Source organism: Aristolochia californica, unplaced genomic scaffold (assembly GCF_029961685.1).
Source record: "Aristolochia californica isolate CCGP_79_NKW_82.1479 unplaced genomic scaffold, dmAriCali1.0.hap1 SCAF_2, whole genome shotgun sequence".
Classification (NCBI taxonomy): domain Eukaryota; kingdom Viridiplantae; phylum Streptophyta; class Magnoliopsida; order Piperales; family Aristolochiaceae; genus Aristolochia; species Aristolochia californica.
In genome coordinates, this window is record NW_027181881.1 from 44,674,553 (window position 1) to 44,694,834 (window position 20,282).

The 20,282-nt window shown below is 38.3% G+C and overlaps 2 protein-coding genes across 7 annotated transcripts; one reads left to right on the top strand and one right to left on the bottom strand.

Annotated features, from left to right (window-relative positions):
• Positions 1 to 2,571: 2,571 nt before the first annotated feature.
• Positions 2,572 to 6,357, bottom strand: LOC137956228 (splicing factor U2af small subunit B-like). Of its 3 annotated transcripts, XM_068803616.1 has the most exons (7): positions 6,243 to 6,357; positions 5,789 to 6,140; positions 5,183 to 5,269; positions 5,009 to 5,090; positions 4,477 to 4,603; positions 3,916 to 4,359; positions 2,572 to 2,880 (listed from the first exon to the last, which is right to left on the bottom strand). In XM_068803616.1, the coding sequence occupies exons 2-6, from the start codon at positions 6,023 to 6,025 to the stop codon at positions 3,930 to 3,932; spliced, it is 963 nt and encodes a 320-aa protein (XP_068659717.1). In that variant the 5' UTR covers positions 6,026 to 6,140; positions 6,243 to 6,357; the 3' UTR covers positions 2,572 to 2,880; positions 3,916 to 3,929. The 3 variants fall into 3 exon arrangements, with proteins under 3 accessions (XP_068659717.1, XP_068659716.1, XP_068659718.1); XM_068803615.1 differs by having other exon boundaries at positions 5,789 to 6,357; XM_068803617.1 differs by having other exon boundaries at positions 2,572 to 3,593; positions 5,789 to 6,357.
• A 3,183-nt stretch (positions 6,358 to 9,540) lies between these two features.
• On the top strand, positions 9,541 to 18,531 carry LOC137956013 (peroxiredoxin-2E-1, chloroplastic-like). 4 transcript variants are annotated; one of them, XM_068803293.1, is made up of 2 exons: positions 9,541 to 10,306; positions 18,068 to 18,531. In XM_068803293.1, the coding sequence occupies exon 1, from the start codon at positions 9,653 to 9,655 to the stop codon at positions 10,271 to 10,273; it is 621 nt and encodes a 206-aa protein (XP_068659394.1). In that variant the 5' UTR covers positions 9,541 to 9,652; the 3' UTR covers positions 10,274 to 10,306; positions 18,068 to 18,531. The 4 variants fall into 4 exon arrangements, with proteins under 4 accessions (XP_068659394.1, XP_068659395.1, XP_068659396.1 ...); XM_068803294.1 differs by having other exon boundaries at positions 18,086 to 18,531; XM_068803295.1 differs by lacking the exon at positions 18,068 to 18,531 and adding an exon at positions 11,643 to 12,087.
• The last annotated feature ends 1,751 nt before the right edge of the window (positions 18,532 to 20,282 follow it).

Genomic DNA, 20,282 nt, shown 5'->3' on the forward strand with positions numbered 1-20,282 from the left:
AATATATTTTCTATTCTAGGTAAATATTATCTAGTCGATGCTGGTTATGCATGCTAGGATTTTTTGTTCCATATCGAGGAACTCGTTATCATCTACAAGAATTTGGAGACAACCTTCCTAGAAATGATAAAGAGTTATTCAACCAAAGGCATTTATATTTGAGGAATACTATTGAACGGACTTTTGGTGCTTTAAAAGATCGATTTCAAATGTTGAAAGGCGTTTCTTCGTTTTCTTATAAGATCCAAATAAAAATTACAATAGCTTGTTGTATATTACATAATTACATATGTAGAGAGGATTACAATGATATGTTTGAATCGAAAGATGATGATTCGGGTGATGAGCTTGGTGGAGGAGGTGATGAGGTCCGATTAGCAGGTGTAAATGATGATGAAGATAGTGATGATAACGATGATCTTGTGGATGAAGACAGACAATTAAAAAATATTCGGAGGCACCATGCATTAGAATCCACAAGAGTCGCACAATTTCGAGATGATATTGTGACTCACATGTGGAATGATCATTGATGGTTGAATCTTATTGTTTTTGAACATGTATTTTGTTGTTCATATGTATTAAACTAGTAAGTTGATGATTTTAATATTAAAACCACGAACTCGTTGTTATATTCTAAGGCATAAACGTTTGTTTTTATGCTGTAAATTGTGAACTATTATTAGTAACTCAGTTCATTTTCAAGCATTTTTTTAAGTTTTAATTTTATATATGTGTGTGTGTGTGTGTGTGTGTTATTAATAATCTATCATACGTTAGTAATAAAATAATATATTTATTTAGTTATTATATTCATTAATTTTATTACTATATTAAATTAGAAATTTAAGACTAGTAATTAAAATATTCTTAAAGAAAGCATTTGATCAATTATTTATCATTTTTATAATTAATTAAATAATCATTTTAAATTTTTAAAAAATATATCATTAATTAATACTACATAAAAAATCTATCTTCTGTTATTAATAAAATAATTATTTTTATTTATCCAGTATATTCATTTTTTAATTACTGTATTAAATTAGCGATTTAATAGTCATAATGAAAATATTATTAAAATAAACATTTGATCAATTATTATGGTTTAATTATCGCATTGTTATAATTAATTAAACTAATAGTTTTAAATTTTATGTAATATATTATTAATTAATAATATGTAAAAATATATATTACTGATAAAATAATTTATTTATTTATTTATTAATGTATTAAATTAGTGGTTTTTAATGTTAAAATATATCTTTTTTAATTAAAAATTAATTAATTAATTAAATAATTATATTTACTTTTGTTTTTTTACTTTATTTATTATTTTTTTATAATTTATTATAGTCACTCGTAATCATTATATTATTTTATAAAAAATTGTAATCATTAATTGATATAATATAGTATTTTATTAATTAATATACTAATATATTTTAATACTACATTAAATCACTTATTAGTGTAGTAACCATATATATTTTAGTTAATTATCTATTTAGGTATATGTTCTATTTAAGTATATTGTAAAAAGTTATTATGTCTCTTGTTTACATCATATTTTTCATTTTGGGATACTCGCACAAAATCTATTTTACAGAGCTCGTGTACACACACCCAAGGAAGAGTTAAAGTTGAATAAAATCATTGCCTTCAATTCCCCCCCCCCCCCAAAGGAATGCCATAGTTTAATCGTCACTCTTTGTAACTTGCGACATTTTGTCAGAGGTAAATCCAATAGACAGATTTTGAACACAGTATAGATCCCAAGCAATCTTTGTTTATACTTCTCTAAAAGCTTTTTCCATCATAGTAAGATCCATGATTTGAGGCTGCAACAGGGCTATATAACAGGGAATTCGCCCTTTTTGTTGGATTTAAATAAAACACCCGAGGCATTTATGTGTTGCCTGTAGGGTTTGTGCACGATTTTATTAGTAAAAAACTGGATAAAACGTAAGTAGCCAGCAATAAGTGGATTGTTTGCCTACCAGGTTGGTAGCAACAAAGTCTGTGGACTAGCCGCTGTGAAAAATTACCGATACAAAATTGAGCAAGAAAAACAGAATTTATTTTCTTAGTTCCATTTCCATGTTCTTCACAACCGAATTCTATTTTTCGACCCTCCCTTTCTTTTCAGCAAGAGTACAACGTTAATTATATTAAAATTCTTTTAGTTTAACTTGTTCATCCACCATGGCATGAATAAAAAGAAGACGAACAGAGAGGATTCTCTTTCACTAATCCTCAATGTCCGGCATCTGGCATGTTTGTATGCAGATTATGCACGATTAGGCATTTGAATAATTCCGCCAATCACCCCTTTTCTATCTATTAAATACAGACAACAAGTGAAGAGTTAATTTTATATCATTTTTTTGAGGATCTTGTTATCTATTAAAAAACATTGTTCTCGGTGACTTTTTACAATTTTACAAATTTATAAATTTTGATTATTATTCCTCTCACATACAGATAATTCATTCTACCGTATATTTTGATTCTGCCAATCAGCTAATACGAGCTCCATTTGGTCCCATTGTCTGCGTATAAAATTACTAGAGCAAGGCAACTCGCAATGATCTGGTCCATCTCCTGAATATCAACAGTCCAACAACAAGATAAAAAAAAAACCCTGAAATCTATAAACTAATTTAGAGCTGCTCAAGTCGAAACTCAACAAACACGTTTCACTACAAACCATGGATCATGAAGCATGACAACAATGTCTTCTATGGAATCCGCCTATGGATCTAAGACTTACACAAGGCTAACATTGAACACATTACTCACAACAAAGCTCACCTGCAGCGCCTAATATCTTGCTGGCATTTTTTGTCACAGCTCTCCTACTCGCTCCCAATAAACCTGTACATAAATTGCACATAAGCTGCATGAAAAACAAAGGCCCAGTCCAGAGTAGCAGGGATACCTGAACCTGCAAAACTCATAAATTTGTAAGCTCGAAATCTTATGAAACAAGAAGACATGCACTAAGCATAAACAGGCAAATAGCATGGGATTGGGATGTGCAGGTGCGTTGTTTGGAATGCAGTTAACAGATGACATAACCCTAGGAAGAGCCAGATACTCAGAACAAGAAATCTGATGTCTGTAGCAAAGACTGAAAGCTTTCATAGAGAATCTGCAGTGTTCTCATCTACAATTTTAAAACAGCTAAGAAATACAAGATAACAATTTACTTTAAAATTCTTTTGTCCGAAAAAAAAAAAAAAAAGGGTTAAACAATAAAATGAATGCTAGAGAAATGCTTCTGATGTTGGAACTTAAACATCACTTTTTTTCAGGACATTTCAGCAGATATCCCTGTTGAAATAAGCAGGTAAAATTTTGGAGAGAAAAAGTGAAATATTACGCATAAAATTATACAAGTTAAAAAACCTCTCAGCACCAAACAATGCATATTTTCTTTTTTTAAAGAAAGGGAGGTAAAATTCATTTCATCACAATGTGCAATGCACTTGCAAGACAAGCAACCCTGTAAACAAAAGAGAAAAATGAAAACAAAACATGAAAGGTTTTGTATTCCATAGCACAGAACGGTGGGACCTGCACACCACCTGCACAGTCGAAAATGGGCTGTAAGCTTTATTTGATGAAAAGGTAATCTTTATGGGGACTCTTATCCGGATGGTCATCTTTGTTAGCCACGCTGCCAACCATTCTCTCTACTTCAAATTTTTTGGTGTGTGGTTCAAGAGAATCACATGCACCATATTAATGCTTCCGTTGGTTTTCCATAAACATGATTGATCTTAAGATGTAGCTAACAAACATAGCCATGCTGATACTTGTTCCCTTTTTGTATAGCCACAGTAGTTCCTATTACACAAAAAAAATATATATGTTGTAACTACAAGCAAAGAGAGGTGAGGGACAAACCACAGATCAAAGCATTAATAGCCGTAGTCTCTTTGCTGCTGCTGCTGTTGATGGTCATAGGCCTGCTCTCCATTCTGCAAGACACCATTTTCAGACTGAACATTATCATAATTGTTACTGCTATTCTTATTAACCTGTTCAGCCTGCTCCTTTTCCCTATTCCACTGCTCAATTTTGGCCCTTCTTTCAGCACTGCCTTCCCTAACAGGACTCCTGTTCCTTCTTCCACCGGGGCTTCGGTTTGGTCCCCCTCTACCACGACCAGGGCTTCGACTTCTGCCCCTCCTGCTTCTATGGTCATCATGATGATCTCTTTCGTCATATCTTCTACTGTGACGGTTAGAACGATCATCATAATTACGGTGCTTATAAGGGCTGTGACTTCTGCTCCTGCTGCGGCTGTGCCTCCTTCGATATCGCCCAAAGAGTTGGCGCCTCAGCTCCCTGTTGAACAATTCCATGTGAAGAAAGAGAAATTCAAAATTTTAGATAAAAACAAAATTTTATTGGAATAAGGATAATTGAATAATATAATGAAAGGAAATAGAATGAAAGAATCACCTGCTGATCTTCTTCAGATGCATAAAATTACAGTAACCACCACGGTTACAGGTATTTTCTTCATATTGCCTACATGTTGCTTCACGGAAATCAGTAACAGGTGAGAAATCAACAATAATGGGCCGTCCTGCATAATACATGTGTTATTTTCAAATTAGTGAAGCAGTAAACCTTTCTGCTCAGCCAAAACACACCCACAGACCAAATCGGATGTAGATATGAAGCAGCAATTTACTATAAATAAAGTGAGATGTAAACCAAAACATAATGCCCTTAAATCATCTTGCTAGTCCATTTTATCTGGAAAACGAGAGGCTTGTAGATTAATTTTTTGCTATAAATCGTAACTCTTAAAATTTGTAAGGCAATAACTGAGAACAATCTAATCTGTTGATTTTAACCATTTAAATAAACGCAGGAAAAAGTTTAGAGTAAAATCAATCATTAAGCCATAGTTTATCCAGAAGTTTCCCCACAAATTAGGGCAAAAAAAGGACACATTAAAAACGAAAAAAAAAAAAAAAGCACTAACCTGCATAAAATCTCCCAGTAAGATTCTGAAGTGCATTTGCAGCATGTTCCTCCTCTCTAAATTGAACGTACACATTTCCTACCTGCAGAAAACACCTCCAGGTAGAAAGCTTAATCACATTGAATTTTAAAAAAAAAAATCAATAATAAAGACATCGACAGTAGGAGAAATTACCATGTGATCAGCCAAGTTGTCACAGATATTAAGGCTTTCCATTTCCCCATACTTGCTCAATTCCTCAAACAAGTCTTCATAAAAATCCTGCAGCTCCAAATTAAAAAAATGTCATACATGCTAAAAACCATATAGACGCAAAAACACAAGGCTAAAGGAAGATTCACATTGTATAATACGTTTGCGAACAAAGATTTCAAAATTTATGTAACATTTTATCATTGTTCTAAACATTATGAATCGTGGAAGGTTAAAAAAAAAATGTAACCTACTTCTAATTGAATTTACTGCTCTTAAAGTACTCTACTCAGGAGATATCTTTGCTTCTGTTTTCGGGCAAATCAGGATACTTCACGCCATTGATACCCGTTTTTCTAATTATTAAACTACGCATTTGAAAAAAAAAATCGACAATAGCAATTGTCTCCTCTGAGAATGAGTCAAAAGTTAGAAGGGGCTGGATATCATTCACCCTAAACTTTTTTTTATTTAAATGGTCAGTAACCCTAATATTAAACAACGAAAAAATAATCCAAAACAGAAATAATCAACAACACGAGACAACACCACATACAAGAGAAAAAGAAAAAAAATAAAGCGGTTTACCTCGAAATGCTCCTGGATCTTCCGAGGATCCATGGCCTGACCTTGAGGATCCATACCAGGGGTAACCATATCAGGTCTCTGATACATGTTGGACAGCAAAAGCGTGGGACTTATGCTCGGCCGAGTGTGCAGCCTCGAGCAACGGTCACCGTGCCTGCAAGCTCCGATCTTGAAATAGAATGGGCAGTTAACCCGATCCTTCTCTGTACCAAATATCGAAGCCAAGTGCTCCGCCATTGATTCTCCGACTTACCGCCAGCAAGTCCTTACCCCCCGAATTCTCTCGGATCTCCAACACCCGAGCTATTTCTTTCCCAACGATTGACGAAAAACTAGCGCCCGGCTGACAGACCTAACCAAACAAAGAAACAGTAACACGCTTCAGAGAATCAGATCCGAACTAGAAACGATTCGAAACGAAGAAGTAGAATCGAATAGAACAGGGAGGAACTACGCGGCTAATAGGGCACGAGGAAGGAGAGATCGATGTTGTCTCCAATCTCCAGTCTCCACAGGCAAGTTTTAGTCTTTCAGACTTTCAGTACAACGAAAATTCCAGAAATACGATAGTAGCCGTCTGATGTTAAGACGGAATCGACATCTATCTATACACCGTCCGTTATAGCCATCTGGTTTGCCAAGTAATAAAGTTGGTCATAATTGGATTTCGAATTAGATACAACTAGTTTACGTAGACATAACTTTGTTGGAGGTCGAATTTTAGGGTGGGGTACTGGGTCGAGTTGGATATTCTCAAACCTAACCCTGACCCGACCCGATCATAATAATGCCCACCCCGAATCGATTTGTGAAATTGAGATAACGATAACATTTATTTTAATATAATAATTTTAACCCTGAACCCGAACTCCGGTGTTAAAAACTAACCATGGATATACAATCTTCCACAGTTTGACAGCCTATTAATCCGGATTTGGTCAAGAGGCCAAACGAGTCTCGTGTACCATAATAGAAAGCCTTGAAAGAGGGAGGCAAGTGTACATGGGCCACTCTTCCAAAAATATTTGTGTAATTCAATTTTACTCACTGCTTAGATAAAACATTAAGGGGGAGGTCAACTTGAAGGACAAGATGATCTTCAACCACATAACGTCCTTCAACAATTGAAGTCGTTAGTGGAGCGCAGATGAAGCTTTATCTCGATGCAGGGGATGAAGGGGCCCTTCATCTCCACCGTTTAATTTCAATCATGTGGAAGAAGACCCTTTTTGATCTTCTTCGAATTGAAGGACGGGCGACGCTCTCGGCCTCGCTCTCTCTCCTCGCACCCCCCCCATCGCGCGTCGTCTTTTTCTTTTTTCTTCCTCTCTCCCGCACTCTCTTCCCTCTCTCGTCTCCCTACGCCCTCGACATTGATCTTGTCCTTCGTCTCCCTGCGTCCCCGATGTTGATCTCGGCCACCATCTCAGTTCCCTCTCGTCTCCGGCCTCAACTCTCGGTCTTCTCTCGGCCTCGCCCTCTCTGTCGCACCCCCTCTCTCGTCTTCGTGACTCCCTCTCTTCTCTCGGACAAGCTCTCTCTCGCTTCTCTCTCTCTATTCCCTCCCGACCTCCCTTTCTTCTCTGTCTTCTCCCTCTCTTCTCCCTTTCGGCCTCCCACTCCCTTCTCTCTTTGGCTAGTCTCGATTAGGCATCAATTTCACCCTTCGGCTTCGGATTTCCCCCTTCAATTTCACCCTTCGGCTTCGGATTTCTCCCTTCGATTTCACCCTTTGGCTTCACCCCTGCCATATTTATACGAGAAGCATCGCAATGTGATCTTGATCTTCACAGGACCTCAACTACCACATCAGCTATAATTGCTGCTAACAAGAGCTGTTTATCATAAGCAAGGGGATATCGATACAATCGTGTAGAGGATTCTCCATATTTAGCTGAATCTTGGGGCAGTCAAAATGTTATTTGTACGCCTGGCTCTGGTTCACATTCAGAAAAGCACAGTGTCCTCTCTTGGATGAGTATGGAAGATTACTTGGATCATGATATTGAATTGAGGTCAATGGTGGAGGCTCTTAAAACAGTGAGCTCATCAACTCAAAGCTTGCATGTGACATGTGACACAAGTAAAGCTTTGTTAGTGCCTGATTTGAGTTTTCAGTTGTCTTATCCAGCCACACCATCTAACTCAACTGATGGAACTCACCTTCAAAGCACAAAATCTGATAAGGCATCGGATGTGAGGATATCATGTAGGGAAGGACTTGTTAGTAGGATCTTTGAGATGGATGAATTGGACTGTTGGCAATCAGAAGACACGATTATGATCTTCTCAAAGCTGATTTCCATCTTGGTATTAGTCCTGATCTAAGAAGTTCGTCTTTAACTGAAGAGAATGACCTAGAACTAACTAATGGGTTTGGATCACCTGAATATGTGGATGACCAAAGAAGAGATGGGAAATGCAAATTGAGAGTTCCTCTTGAACTGCCTGGATGTGCAGAGTCCATAAGCACTAATGGTGGTGGACTGGTTTCATCTGGTGATTCAGATTGGACTATGTGCTATAAGAACCAATTATTTGAAATGTGATTATTTTTATCGAATCTTTTCAACTATAAACTTTATTTTCACCCCTCAGAAAATCCTTTAGCCAATTATTTTAAATATGATTATTTTTATCCAATCTTTTCAACTGTGAACTTTATTTTCACCTCCCACAAAATCCTCCTTCAATGGCAGAAATTTTGGTGGATGTAGTAAATTTCACGAGTTGGATTTTAATCCCTGAATATTGTGGAACTCGTATTTTTATTCCCCTAAAACCTTATCTCTCTACTTGGTCAAAGCAAGATCGCCTATTCATGTCCAAGTTTCAGCTTACATTGCTGTAACCAGCACCTTCCCCCGTCTCTTTCTCTGTTGATCAATTGCACAACTGCCCTCTCTCGCTCAATGTAACATTACCTAGTATTTGTGACGAATCTGCTCTTTCTTTATTTTGGATTGAAATATTGCAGGTTTATGATGATTTGTTGTGAATAGTAACATCCAGTTCATGCAGCTTCAAATCTCATATTATTATTTTTTTGTTCATAACGTTTTCATTTGCATAATAATTCGATTTCTGTCTTGCAAGATTTCTTGCTTTTAGGACAAGATTTTCTCTGGTAAATAAAATATAATTAAAGTATGCATTTGATTAATATATCATAATTAATTATGTCAAAATATATTATTAATTAATACAATACAAATCTATCTTATGTTATAAATATAATATTTTTTATTCATTAGTCAGAATTTTTTTATTCACTTTATTGTATTAGTGATTTAATTGTGGTAATTAAAATATTGTTAACTCAAACACTTTGGTTTAATTAGTTTATTTTTATAATTATTAAAATCAATAATTTTAAATTTCTATAAGATAAAGATGAAGATGAAGTTGTCCGCACTAACACCCTATTTCAAAGATTTCGAAGATGAAGTTGTTTTGACTAACACCCATTTCAAAGATGAAGATCATGTAGATACATAAGATACAGATGAAGATTAAATTTTCATTTTATTGACTAACCCCCCTAGAGCTTTTGGAGCCACTCTTCCAAATTGAGAGTTCATTTACTTTCTGGGCCAAAGTGAGGGAGGGCATCGACCTGGAAAATTGCAACTACGAAGGACAGACAACTGAACAATCTATCACGTGCTTAGTCACGCGGGGGTTGAACGGGCCTCGATCCCTCCATTAACGAAACCCTTTCAACCCGCAAAAACTCAACCGACGTCTCAAAGGATAAAAACCAGCTCTAGAATCGACTACACAGTTCTCGCATAGCTTCTCTCTCTGCTCTGTCTACTCTCTCAGAAAATCCCAGGAAAGAAAGAGAAAACCTTAAATCCAAAAATGGCGCTCTCCTTCTTCTCCTCAGTCCTTAGCTCCGTCTCCTTGTCTTCCACTGCCAGAATCTCCCCTTCCAGGTTCTCCTCTCTCCGCCTTGCGCTCCGCCCTAGAACTGCAAGGTTCTCCATCTCCGCTACCATTGCCGTCGGAGACAAGCTGCCGGAATCCACCTTCTCCTACTTCGACTCGGACGGTGAGCTTCAAACCGTCACCATCTCTGACCTCACCAAGTCCAAGAAGGCTATTCTCTTCGCCGTCCCTGGCGCGTTCACTCCTACCTGCTCACAGAAACATTTACCCGGCTTCGTCGAGAAGTCCTCTGAACTCAAGGCCAAAGGCGTGGACACCCTAGCCTGCATTTCCGTCAACGACGCCTTCGTGATGAAGGCTTGGAAGGAGAATCTCAAGATCGGGGACGAGGTGTTACTGCTCTCTGATGGGAATGGGGATTTTACGAAGGCGATTGGAGCTGAGCTGGATTTGAGAGATAAACCAGTCGGGCTCGGAGTGCGGTCGAGGAGGTACGCCATGTTGACAGAGGATGGGGTCGTGAAGGTTTTGAATTTGGAGGAAGGAGGAGCGTTTACCTTTAGCAGTGCAGCTGATATGCTCAATGCTCTTTGAGATTTTTCTTTTCGCAGATAGATGGTAAATCAGGTCGGGTTCTCCATTCCATTCCTGTTTCGTGTTAATATCCCGTTTTTTGTTTTAGTTCATTATCATCCATCACATCCATCTGTAGCTTGAATCTGCTGAAGCTGTCATGAGTTGAGCTTTGTTCTGTTTCTGTTATAGAATAAGGTGCTCAGATGGCACGGGAAATTTCGTGATAGCTTGGACATATATTATAAATGGCAGAATCAATTTTAGAATGTCATCTGAAGGAGGTGCTGTTGCTACTGGCTACCGAGCTTGACGGATTTGTAAATTATACCTGCCTACACGTCTAGGAGTCGTTTTTTTTTTCCTTAATGAATTAATATGCATCTCTGAACGGCTGCCAGGATTCTACCTTAAATTGGAGGTGTGGATTTTCTGTATGAACCCTTTAGAGCATCATATAACGATCTCTGCTTTTGCCGTTTCTAACTCTAAATGACTTGTGGGAACGTGGCTGTCTTTTAAGAGCAGAAGTCGCTTCTCCTTTACTAACAAGAAAAAACACAGGGAGAAGAGCCTTCGTTACTTTGGGGTTCCATATCTAGTTGGGAGTATTTCCAAGGGGTCAAAATACAACTGCTAAGACTATTCATAATTTATGGGAATAAGCTATTACCTGTCAAGTCTCAAGTAATATTTTGGTATCTATTTGTTGTAATTGTTGGAAGATGGGTCCAAGCCCACACAACCAAGGAAGGCCCACATATCCAAGAGTGTTGGAAGATGGGCCTAACCCACCATGATCACGTGAGGTGGCATGATGAGTCATCACACGAGTTGGAAGATTTGGCATCCTTATCACTTGAGTTGGAAGATTTGGCAAATCTTCCTAGATTAATGTAATTGATTTATCTTCTCTTGATTTATGTAGATTCAGATAATCATGATTAATGTAATTAGGTTTAAGTTCTAGGGGCATAATTATAATACCGTAGTTTGATTAATCTATAAATTGAGCTTCAGAGGAAGGGTTAGGATGTAAATCCTTAACCTCTTCTTCCTCTTGTTTTCCTCCCAATGGGTGTCTTTTTTTTTTTCTCCATGAGCTAAATCCCTGGAGTCCTGAAAATCAACATGGTATCAAAACATTAATTTTCAGGACTCACAAGTATGATTTTCAAGAAACCTTTTTTTTTTCTTTCTCATATTAATGGTTCATTTTTCTTAATTACTGGAACTTTGTTTTTTTTATTATGTCTCATTTTCTTCTACTGCTTGGCGACGTGAGTCCAGTCTAGTCTATATTGCTGTCTCACCCATCTACCTTTTGGATCTCTTTTGTTTTTGGTTATGCAATCTTGTGATTCTCAACTCTAATGCACAAACGCCACAGATTATGTACCTACCAATGATGATTTTTTGATATAGCATCGGAGCAATTAATCCTTCTAGTAGAAGTCCGTAGAGAGGGAGATAGAGGAAACCTTTTCCTTTCCCACGTTTCCCTTATTCAAAGGCGCAGACATTGAAAAAAACCAAGCCGAGATCGAGTCCATATTGTGCCGGTGATTCTGTTGCCTCTTTGTTGATTTGCCGTTACTGCTGTGAATATCTATGGGAAAGTTGCAATCTCGTCACTGGAATTGGCTGTCATCACCAATGAGCCTTCGGACATTAACGGTGAAAGTTTCGGCTAACTCTGGGTATTGAATTTCCGATAGGTCTCTGGTATCCCGATTGCAACACTTGTCTCATTCGTGTTGTTTATTTCTGGAAGAATTGCTGGGAATTGGCTTTCCCATTGAATGTTTGATTATTCTACTCCTACATCAATCAAATAGTTGTAGTTGTATGATTCTGGTTACTTGAATTGCCACAACAGAGTGTTGCTCTCTAGATTCATATTACGCTGTGGCATTCCTGCTGGATTTCGTTGATTACTCGCTACTGCTAAACATTACCAGTCGAAGTGTTTTCTTCAATTTTGTTTCTGGCTGAAAAATTAGCTAAGTTCATCGTATCATCACGTGGAAAGTTATTTTATCTGTTGCCAACTCAACTTCATCTAGGTTGCTAATGACAACATTGTAATTCTAGTCTGATTCACTCTAATCCTGCCTCGTATCTCTGCTACCTTTCGAAGATAGAATCGTATCTTCTCTGTTGTTAGACTGATTCAAAAATTATTTGGAAGTCTAGTCTAGTCTTCGGATTCATTCCGAGTTAATCTCGTGAGTTATCTGGCTATACTGATCGGCCTGAATCAATGATCCAACATGTAATATGATGAAGAAGTTTATCTTGGAAAGCCATCTTCGCTAGCATATTTTTTTTGAAACAGGTGATTTCTTTTTTGTTTGGAAAAGTTTCCATTTCCTTTTGGATTGATCAACAGTTCCAGCATTGTCTACTGATTTTCCGAATCTATTAACAACAACGAAGACATTTTTTTCCGTTATCTGCCGACAATCTGGAAATTCGATCTTGTTGCTGGTTTTTGAAAATTTGGAAGTTCTTCGTTGGCGTTTTTCCTTTCTCCGACTGCTACTACAAGATCTCCTACCGTGATTGTCTCTGGTTTTTCGCTCTGTTCAGAAGTGGGGAGGAAGACGACTGCCGATTTCATTTCTCCTAAGTTAGGAAAAATTAATCCAGCACCGGGCTGAGTCTGTTTTGACTGGGACCTGACCCAATTATCTGTTTCATCGGGTTAGCCCAGTGGGCGGGTGCTGACTCATTATGTTCTGCTTAGGTTAACCCAGCTGGTCGGGTCAACCGAGTCAACCGATGACTCAACTCGACCTGGGTTAACTTGACTCGGCTCATATTTTTTTTCCTCGGTATACGTATTCGGGTCACAAGTTTTATACATATTTCTTCCACGACTCGGCACAACACGATTTTATTTCTCTAGCTGGATTATTAGTTTGAGGTATTTGCAGCATATTCCTTGGTCAACATATTATTTGGTGCAGATACTCAGACCGGATAATTTCATGGGTCATTTTACAAGGATTTTTATTTTGGTTCGTGTTATATGGGCCCAGACACATTTCAGTTATTGCTATTGTGTCTCTTTAGATGAGACATTATTATTGAAGGACTTCTCAGTTGCTGATTTTTATCAACATTGGCTATTCTGATGGATGACGAAAGCCAAGGTGGCCCCAAAATATTATCTTTCGGGTAATTACCCGTTACCCCCCTGAATTGGCATTTATTACTCCTATCACTTGAGAGTTGATATCTAGGGTTTAGACACGGTGATGGAGGAATTTTATTACACTTCTAACCATTGCATATAGACCCACTACCTACAAAAGATAAGAGTGTGCCCTATCCAACATGGGTTATGACTGGAGTATGGAGAAATGTCATACGGCTTGGAGCGATTTTACTCTCACTTATCTTATGCCAGTTGGGCCTCATGGAAGAGACCACCAGCATGAGGGGGGGTGTTGGAAGATATTGAATATTGCCATTTTATATGAAAAAATATTATACACCATTTGCAGCAAGCTGGGAGTTCATGATGTTCTCTCACCCTCAGTTTGAGGGAAAGTGTTGGAGGATGGGCCCAAACCCACACGACCAAGGAAGGCCTACATATCCAAGAATGTTGGAAGATGGGCCCAAGCCCATAAGATATGGACCCACCATGATCACGTGATGTGGCATGATGAGTCATCACATAAGTTGGAATCTTTATCACATGAGTTGAAAGATTTAGCACGAGCTGGAATCCTTATCACATGAGTTGGAAGATTTGGCAAATCTTCTTAGATTAATGTAATTGATTTATCTTCCCTTGATTTATGTAGATTTGGATAATCATGATTGATGTAATTAGGTTTAAGTTCAAGGGGCATAATTATAATACTGTAGTTTGATTAACATATAAATTGAGCTTCAGGGGAAGAGTTAGGATATAAGTCCATAATCTTTTCATCATCTTGTTTTTCTCCCAATGGGTGTTGTTCTCTTTTTCTCCATGAACTAAATCCATGGAGTCCTGACAATCAACAGTAATTAAAATTTTTGTGTATTCCATAGAGAGAAAACAAAAAGCATCCGGTTAATTGCTTTATTATCACATTCCACTGTTCAAGGAAAATCTCCTTCCTACAGTTATTCACAAAGGGCAAGGCACTTTCTTGAAAGGAAGAGAGATCCTGGATTCTACTATGGCTGCCCATGAACATATTGATCATTTTCAGCGCAACAAGGCCCCAAGAATTGCCCTAAAGTTAGACCTTGAAAAGGCTTTTGACAGAGTCAATTGGATCCTATTGGATGAGATCATGGAGAAGATGGGTTTTGGCAACAAAGGGAGATTTTGGATCAAAAGTTGTGTGGTTCAACATCGTACTCCCTCCTCATCAACGACTCAGTATGTGGTTATTTCAAAGGGACCAGAGGAATTAGACAGGGAGACCCCCTCTCCCCGCTTTTATTCAATATGATGGGTGAATTTCTATCTTCAATGTTCTTCTCGGCAGGAAACCTTGGGTGGCTCCCCCCTACTAGTTCCAGTCCAGCTTTTAATACTCCCCTCCTTCAGTATGCAGATGATACCATCATTTTTGGAGTCGGCACCATTGATTGTGCAATAAAGATTAAAGCTGTATTGGGGCTTTTTGAGTTAGCCTCTGGTCAGAAAGTAAATTGGGGAAAGACTTTCCTAATGGGCTTCAATGTTAGCCCTGAGGTTCTCTCAGAGATGGCAAATATATTTGGATGCACCTTAAGTTAATTACCTGTAACATATCTTGGTTTACCTCTCTTCAATGGGCGTATATGCAGGAGGCTATGGAATCCGGTGGTAGAAAAAATGGAATCCCGATTATCATCATGGAAGGGGCGTCTTCTTAGTAAAGCGGGGAGACTCGTTCTTCTAAAGTCATGCATAGTAGGAATCCCAAATTATGCTTTGTCTTTCATGCCTTGCCCTATTACTATTTGTAAGATCATGGATAGGTTGAAAAGAAGATTCTTATGGAGGGGATCGAGTGATGCTTTTAAGTACCACCTGGTTAGTTGGGATGAAGTTTGCAAGCCAAAGAATATGGGGGGCCTGGGAATCTGGAAATCTAGAGACATGAATCAAGCTTTGTTGTTAAAATGGGTATGGAAGTTTAACACTCACTCCTCAAATCTTTGGAAGGAAATGGTTCTCACAAAGCTGGGTAGAGAACCTCATTGGTGGATGTGTGGTGGGAATCGTAGAACCCTCTCCCCTATATGGAGAGCGCTACATCTTCTGCTCCCAAAATTTCAATCTATAAGTAGATTCTATGTTGGAAATGGTAGATTGCTCAAGTTTTGGGACAACTTGTGGATAGGGCCGGAACCCCTGCAGGCTGCATTAAGAAGTCTTTTTCTTCTCACAACTCGCAGAGACATATCAGTTGCAGAAGCTTTTGAGGGCGGAGGTATGAGCCTCCATCCTAGAAGGGGTCTCTCGGATAGTGAGGCATTGGAAGCTAGTCGATTGTTAGACCTTGTCGCTTCGTTTAAAATCCGTCCTTTGGAGGCTGACAAGCTCGTTTGGTGGCTGGATAAAAAGGGTTCTTTCACGGTCTCATTGGCATACAGATTGTTAAATGGCAGTAACTCGGCTTGGAGGGAGAATGGGATTAATTTTGTATGGCGTGTAGGTGCCCCTCCAAAGGTAAAATTCTTCATGTGGAGTGTCTGTCAAGGTAAAATCATATCGGCAGACGTATTGAGAAGAAGAGGCCACCCCTCCGTTGATCCCTTATGTCCATTCTGCAATTCTGAGAATGAAACTACCAGACACATTCTACTTCACTGTAGTTTCTCTTGGAAGGTGTGGATAAACATCCTTGGTAAGTTTGGGCTACAATTCTGCGTGGCGGCAGATCTCCTCACTTTCAGTAAATCACTTATGGGTACCTCTATGCCGAGTCTTGGAAAGATGATGCTCTCTGCATGTTACAGTTTCATCCTGTGGGGGCTTTGGAATTAGCGGAATAGAAGACGATTTGATGCAAAAAGTGAATTTGTAGACCAGGTTGCGGACAAAGTTGTTGGTCATATATCTACTTGGCTTTTAACAAAGAAAGTTTTCTCTCCCTATCTGGGTTCCTCCATTCGTGAAACTTGGCTTTGATACACATTGGAAAAAAGCCTCCGGTCATGCAAGAATGGACTCCTCCTGCTTTTGGTTATCTCAAGCTAAATTTTGATGGTTCATCTCTTGGCAACCCTGGTATTTCTGGTTACGGCGGAGTAATTTCAGATCATTCCGGCAATCAGCTCTTCACGTATTTGGTATTTCAGATTCTACAACTGCTGAGTTACAGGCTCTCCTCTCTAGTCTTCGTGTTTTCAAAGATAGATGCAGTGGGCCCCTCCAAGTTGAAGGGGATTCAAAAGTGGTGATTGGACGGTGTGAGAAAGTGTCTTCTCCTCCATGGAGACACTGAGATACTTTTAAGGAAAATTTAGATATTACCTCAATTGTTTCTTGTTGTTGGACCCACATTCCGAGATCCGCTAATTCGACGGCAGATGTACTTGCAAGGCAGGGAACTACCCTACAATCTCTGGTTGTAAGGGAAATGCTCCCTCAAACTTTGTAATTTTCTCCTGTTTTATTAATACATCTTTTTTTTTTTTTTTTTTTAAAAAAAAGGCAACCAAGTAACCTTATGATTTGGTGAGTGGATATGGACATCGTGTCATTGATATCCAGATTGCCCAATATCCCAATTTCTGAACATTATACTTCCTTGGGTGTATCTGTCTGCTCTTGCTTGCTGCACTGGCTCAAATATTTTATCATCGCAGGTATTTAGTACTTAGACAATGTTGGCTTCAAGTATTACAAGTAGTAGATGCTAATCAGAATATGTTTTCTTTAGCTTTTGGTGGCACATAAAACTAACATGCTATTCCACTTTACAGTCGTGTCTGGACCCTGTAACTTAGACTGTTCAAATTTACTCAATTGATTTCTACTATTTCTTGGATCTTTTCAAGTCTCTGTATCTTGAAACTCTTGACTTCAGTTTGCATTCTGGTTTAGCAGCATTGTTAGTCAATAACTATATACTGTTCTTTTATGTCAATAAGTTTGGCTCATTTTGATCAAGCTAAGATGATTCAGATGGAGAAAAACAAAACGTTTTTTTTTTTTCTTAACATCATAATGATCTAGGGGTAAACCAGGTGCCAGGTGACTTGGTCAAATTAGAACAAAACATCCTTGTTTGTGTGGATGAGATTGTTGTGTATGAACTTGTTTTTTTTTTTTTAAAGAAACAACAGAGAAAGTTTTATTGTGTACGAGCAATTCTTTTACCCTTATAAGTTTTCATGGTGACCTGAGAATCTCTCTGAAGAACCTGGCTACAGTGAAAACATTTTATAGTTATGATATTAGGTTCATTAGGTATCAGGCCTGGTTGGGAGGAAGCTTAAGTTTGGGGATATGATAGACAGTCTTGTTAGCTGGCAATCTGAGGTAAAAAAATTGCCCAGCACATCATGCATTTGAATTCGAGCAGTGCCAGTCTGCCCTGGTGAAAAACCAAGGTTGCTTAGCCAGTTGAATTATTTTGTCTTTTTGGTCTGACCATCAAATCTGTTAGTGTTGAGGTGATATTAGTCCCGATTAGGGGATTTTGGGATGTTAGTATCGGGCTATTAGAAACTAAAATAAGGATAAAATAATTGTGAAATAATTTTTTTATTTACGTTTTTTTCATATGATTCTCTATTGGACCTCCACAAATCAACTACTTAGCCATCAAAAGGCCCACGTCTTATTGTATTGCTCGCTTTCATCTACAGCTGGCTTTCGTCTTGCAGATGGATAGTGGAAGGTCCACAACGACATCAAGTTTCTTCGCATAAATTCACAATGTGGAGCCCACTAAAGTCTCTTTCGAAGTTCCTGAATCTCGGGGTTTCCGTGTGGTCCACCTTTACATTAAGCAACGTTAAAAGGAGACAAATTCTAGAGCAATTAAAGCCCGTTGATCTTTGGGTCAGGGTCCCGGAGCAATAACCATTATCGTGTAGAAGTTCTAACCGAATTGACAACGGAAAACTCGTCTTGGCTGAAAATGTTTTCTGTTTCAAACTTGAAAGGGAGTCTTTCAGATATGATAGAAAGCAAAAGGGACCTGTCCGACAGATGGTATTCTGAGTTATTATTTTGGTCATCAAGTTGTAATTTAGATCCTAATTTCAGGCAATTAATGCGTATTAATATTCATTACAATGAAGGTTAAAAGGTTGGGTATACCTCAGTAACTGGTGGTTCAACCTAATGCCCTAATTGGGTTTTACAACTACAATCTTCACTCAGTTGTAAATATACATGTGCCTCATGTAAGAAACCAAAAAAAACCCACAAATGTAGACCACAAGTAATGCCGAGGTGACACCACTTGGCACCCAATATTTTTGTCACTATCAGACATGTTTTTTGCTTCCCCCCTGCAAAAGCAGAAATAATATTTTTTTGCTAAACAAACTAAAGAAAAGTTTTTTGACAGAGATCTTCACTCTGATAATCTAGCTCTGAAAGGCCAAATGAGGAATTAATTTACTTGTAAAAGAGGGCGAGGTCACTGACCAGCAAATCTTGGTTTTTGTTAAGAATTAAAAGAGGCAATAAGAATGATCAAACTCACTCAGATGGACATGGACATACCACCTTTTAAGAGAGAGGAGAGATGGAGGGATTTCAATTTGGGTGTTGATAATTGCTCTGTAAGGCTTGAGGTTGCGGTGTTTGATGCGGAAGTGCAAAGGGGACGACAAATGAGAGCAATGGGGCAGAGTGTCACGATCATGAGCTACCCTTTGCTCTTAATCGCTTGGCTGCTCTGTGTCCCAATCTGTAGTTCTTGGTTGGACAAGCTACAGCTCACCAACCAAAATATAAATGGAGAGAGAGGGGAGAGACCCTATCATCCATGTTCAAACTGTGAATTAATGACTCACAAGAAATCAGAGAGACGAGATGTTTGATACGCTTAAGCCACATTTCCTCGAACCTATGGCCTGCAACTTTATCTTCTGGTGAGAAAAGGCCAAAGGTAGAGAAATCTGTTGCCCAGAAACAAGGGTCATGTGAAAGTATCTTTAAATAACCAAACGGGTCCCCAGGTTCCATCAATGGCCAGACTAATTTTGGTGTTTCTGAACGATCTAAGACCCATTATTAGTTGTCTCATATGATGCAACTGAATCACACAAGTAAGCTCCCTGGTAAGGAAACCCAGCACCCTATTAACTAATACAAGTTGCCGTTTCTGAGGTTTCAGTACAAACTGTAGAAGCTGACTTTGATTCTACCACTGAAATTTTTATAATCATCAATCATAAGGAAAAATAAACTAAAAACAGAAGTCCTTCACTACCCAAAGGCATCCCATATTTATAAGAATAAACACTTGGAGCAGTTCAATCTGCCCATTTTGGACTAATGCGAGATATGACATTGTTTTATAACACCTGGGGGGGGGGGGTCTGTAGTTTTAAGACTCTGCACTTCACTGACTTTTTAAACATGAAGCTGAGCCTTTCTCCAAGCAAAAGAGCCATAGAATTCAGTTCCTTTATTAAAGAAGAGAAACAGAGGTTTCTTTTCTTTTTATAAGAAAAAAGGCAAAACTGGTTTAGAACACACTAGATGTGGACTGTAGTTTAGGAAACACCAAGAAACTCTGCTAATCCATAATAAAAGGGATTACGATAACTTGCATAGATTAGGAGCAACCAAACGTGACAGTTGATCTAATAAGTAAACCAATGACAAAACTATGGGTTAACGGAAAGAAAACCCACCTTAAACCAGCTCATTTTCGGCTTCAAAAACTGAAAAAAATAACCCAGAACACACAAACGAACAGGAGGTTGGTCAAGGGGCACTGTTGCATAATCTTGTTTATAAAACAATAAAGCATCTCCCACTTCATTGACAGGTCCAAATGCCCACCGGATTAAAGGGTCAACCTTGGGCATTAAGTATAAACAATAGTGTTAGATGGAGGTG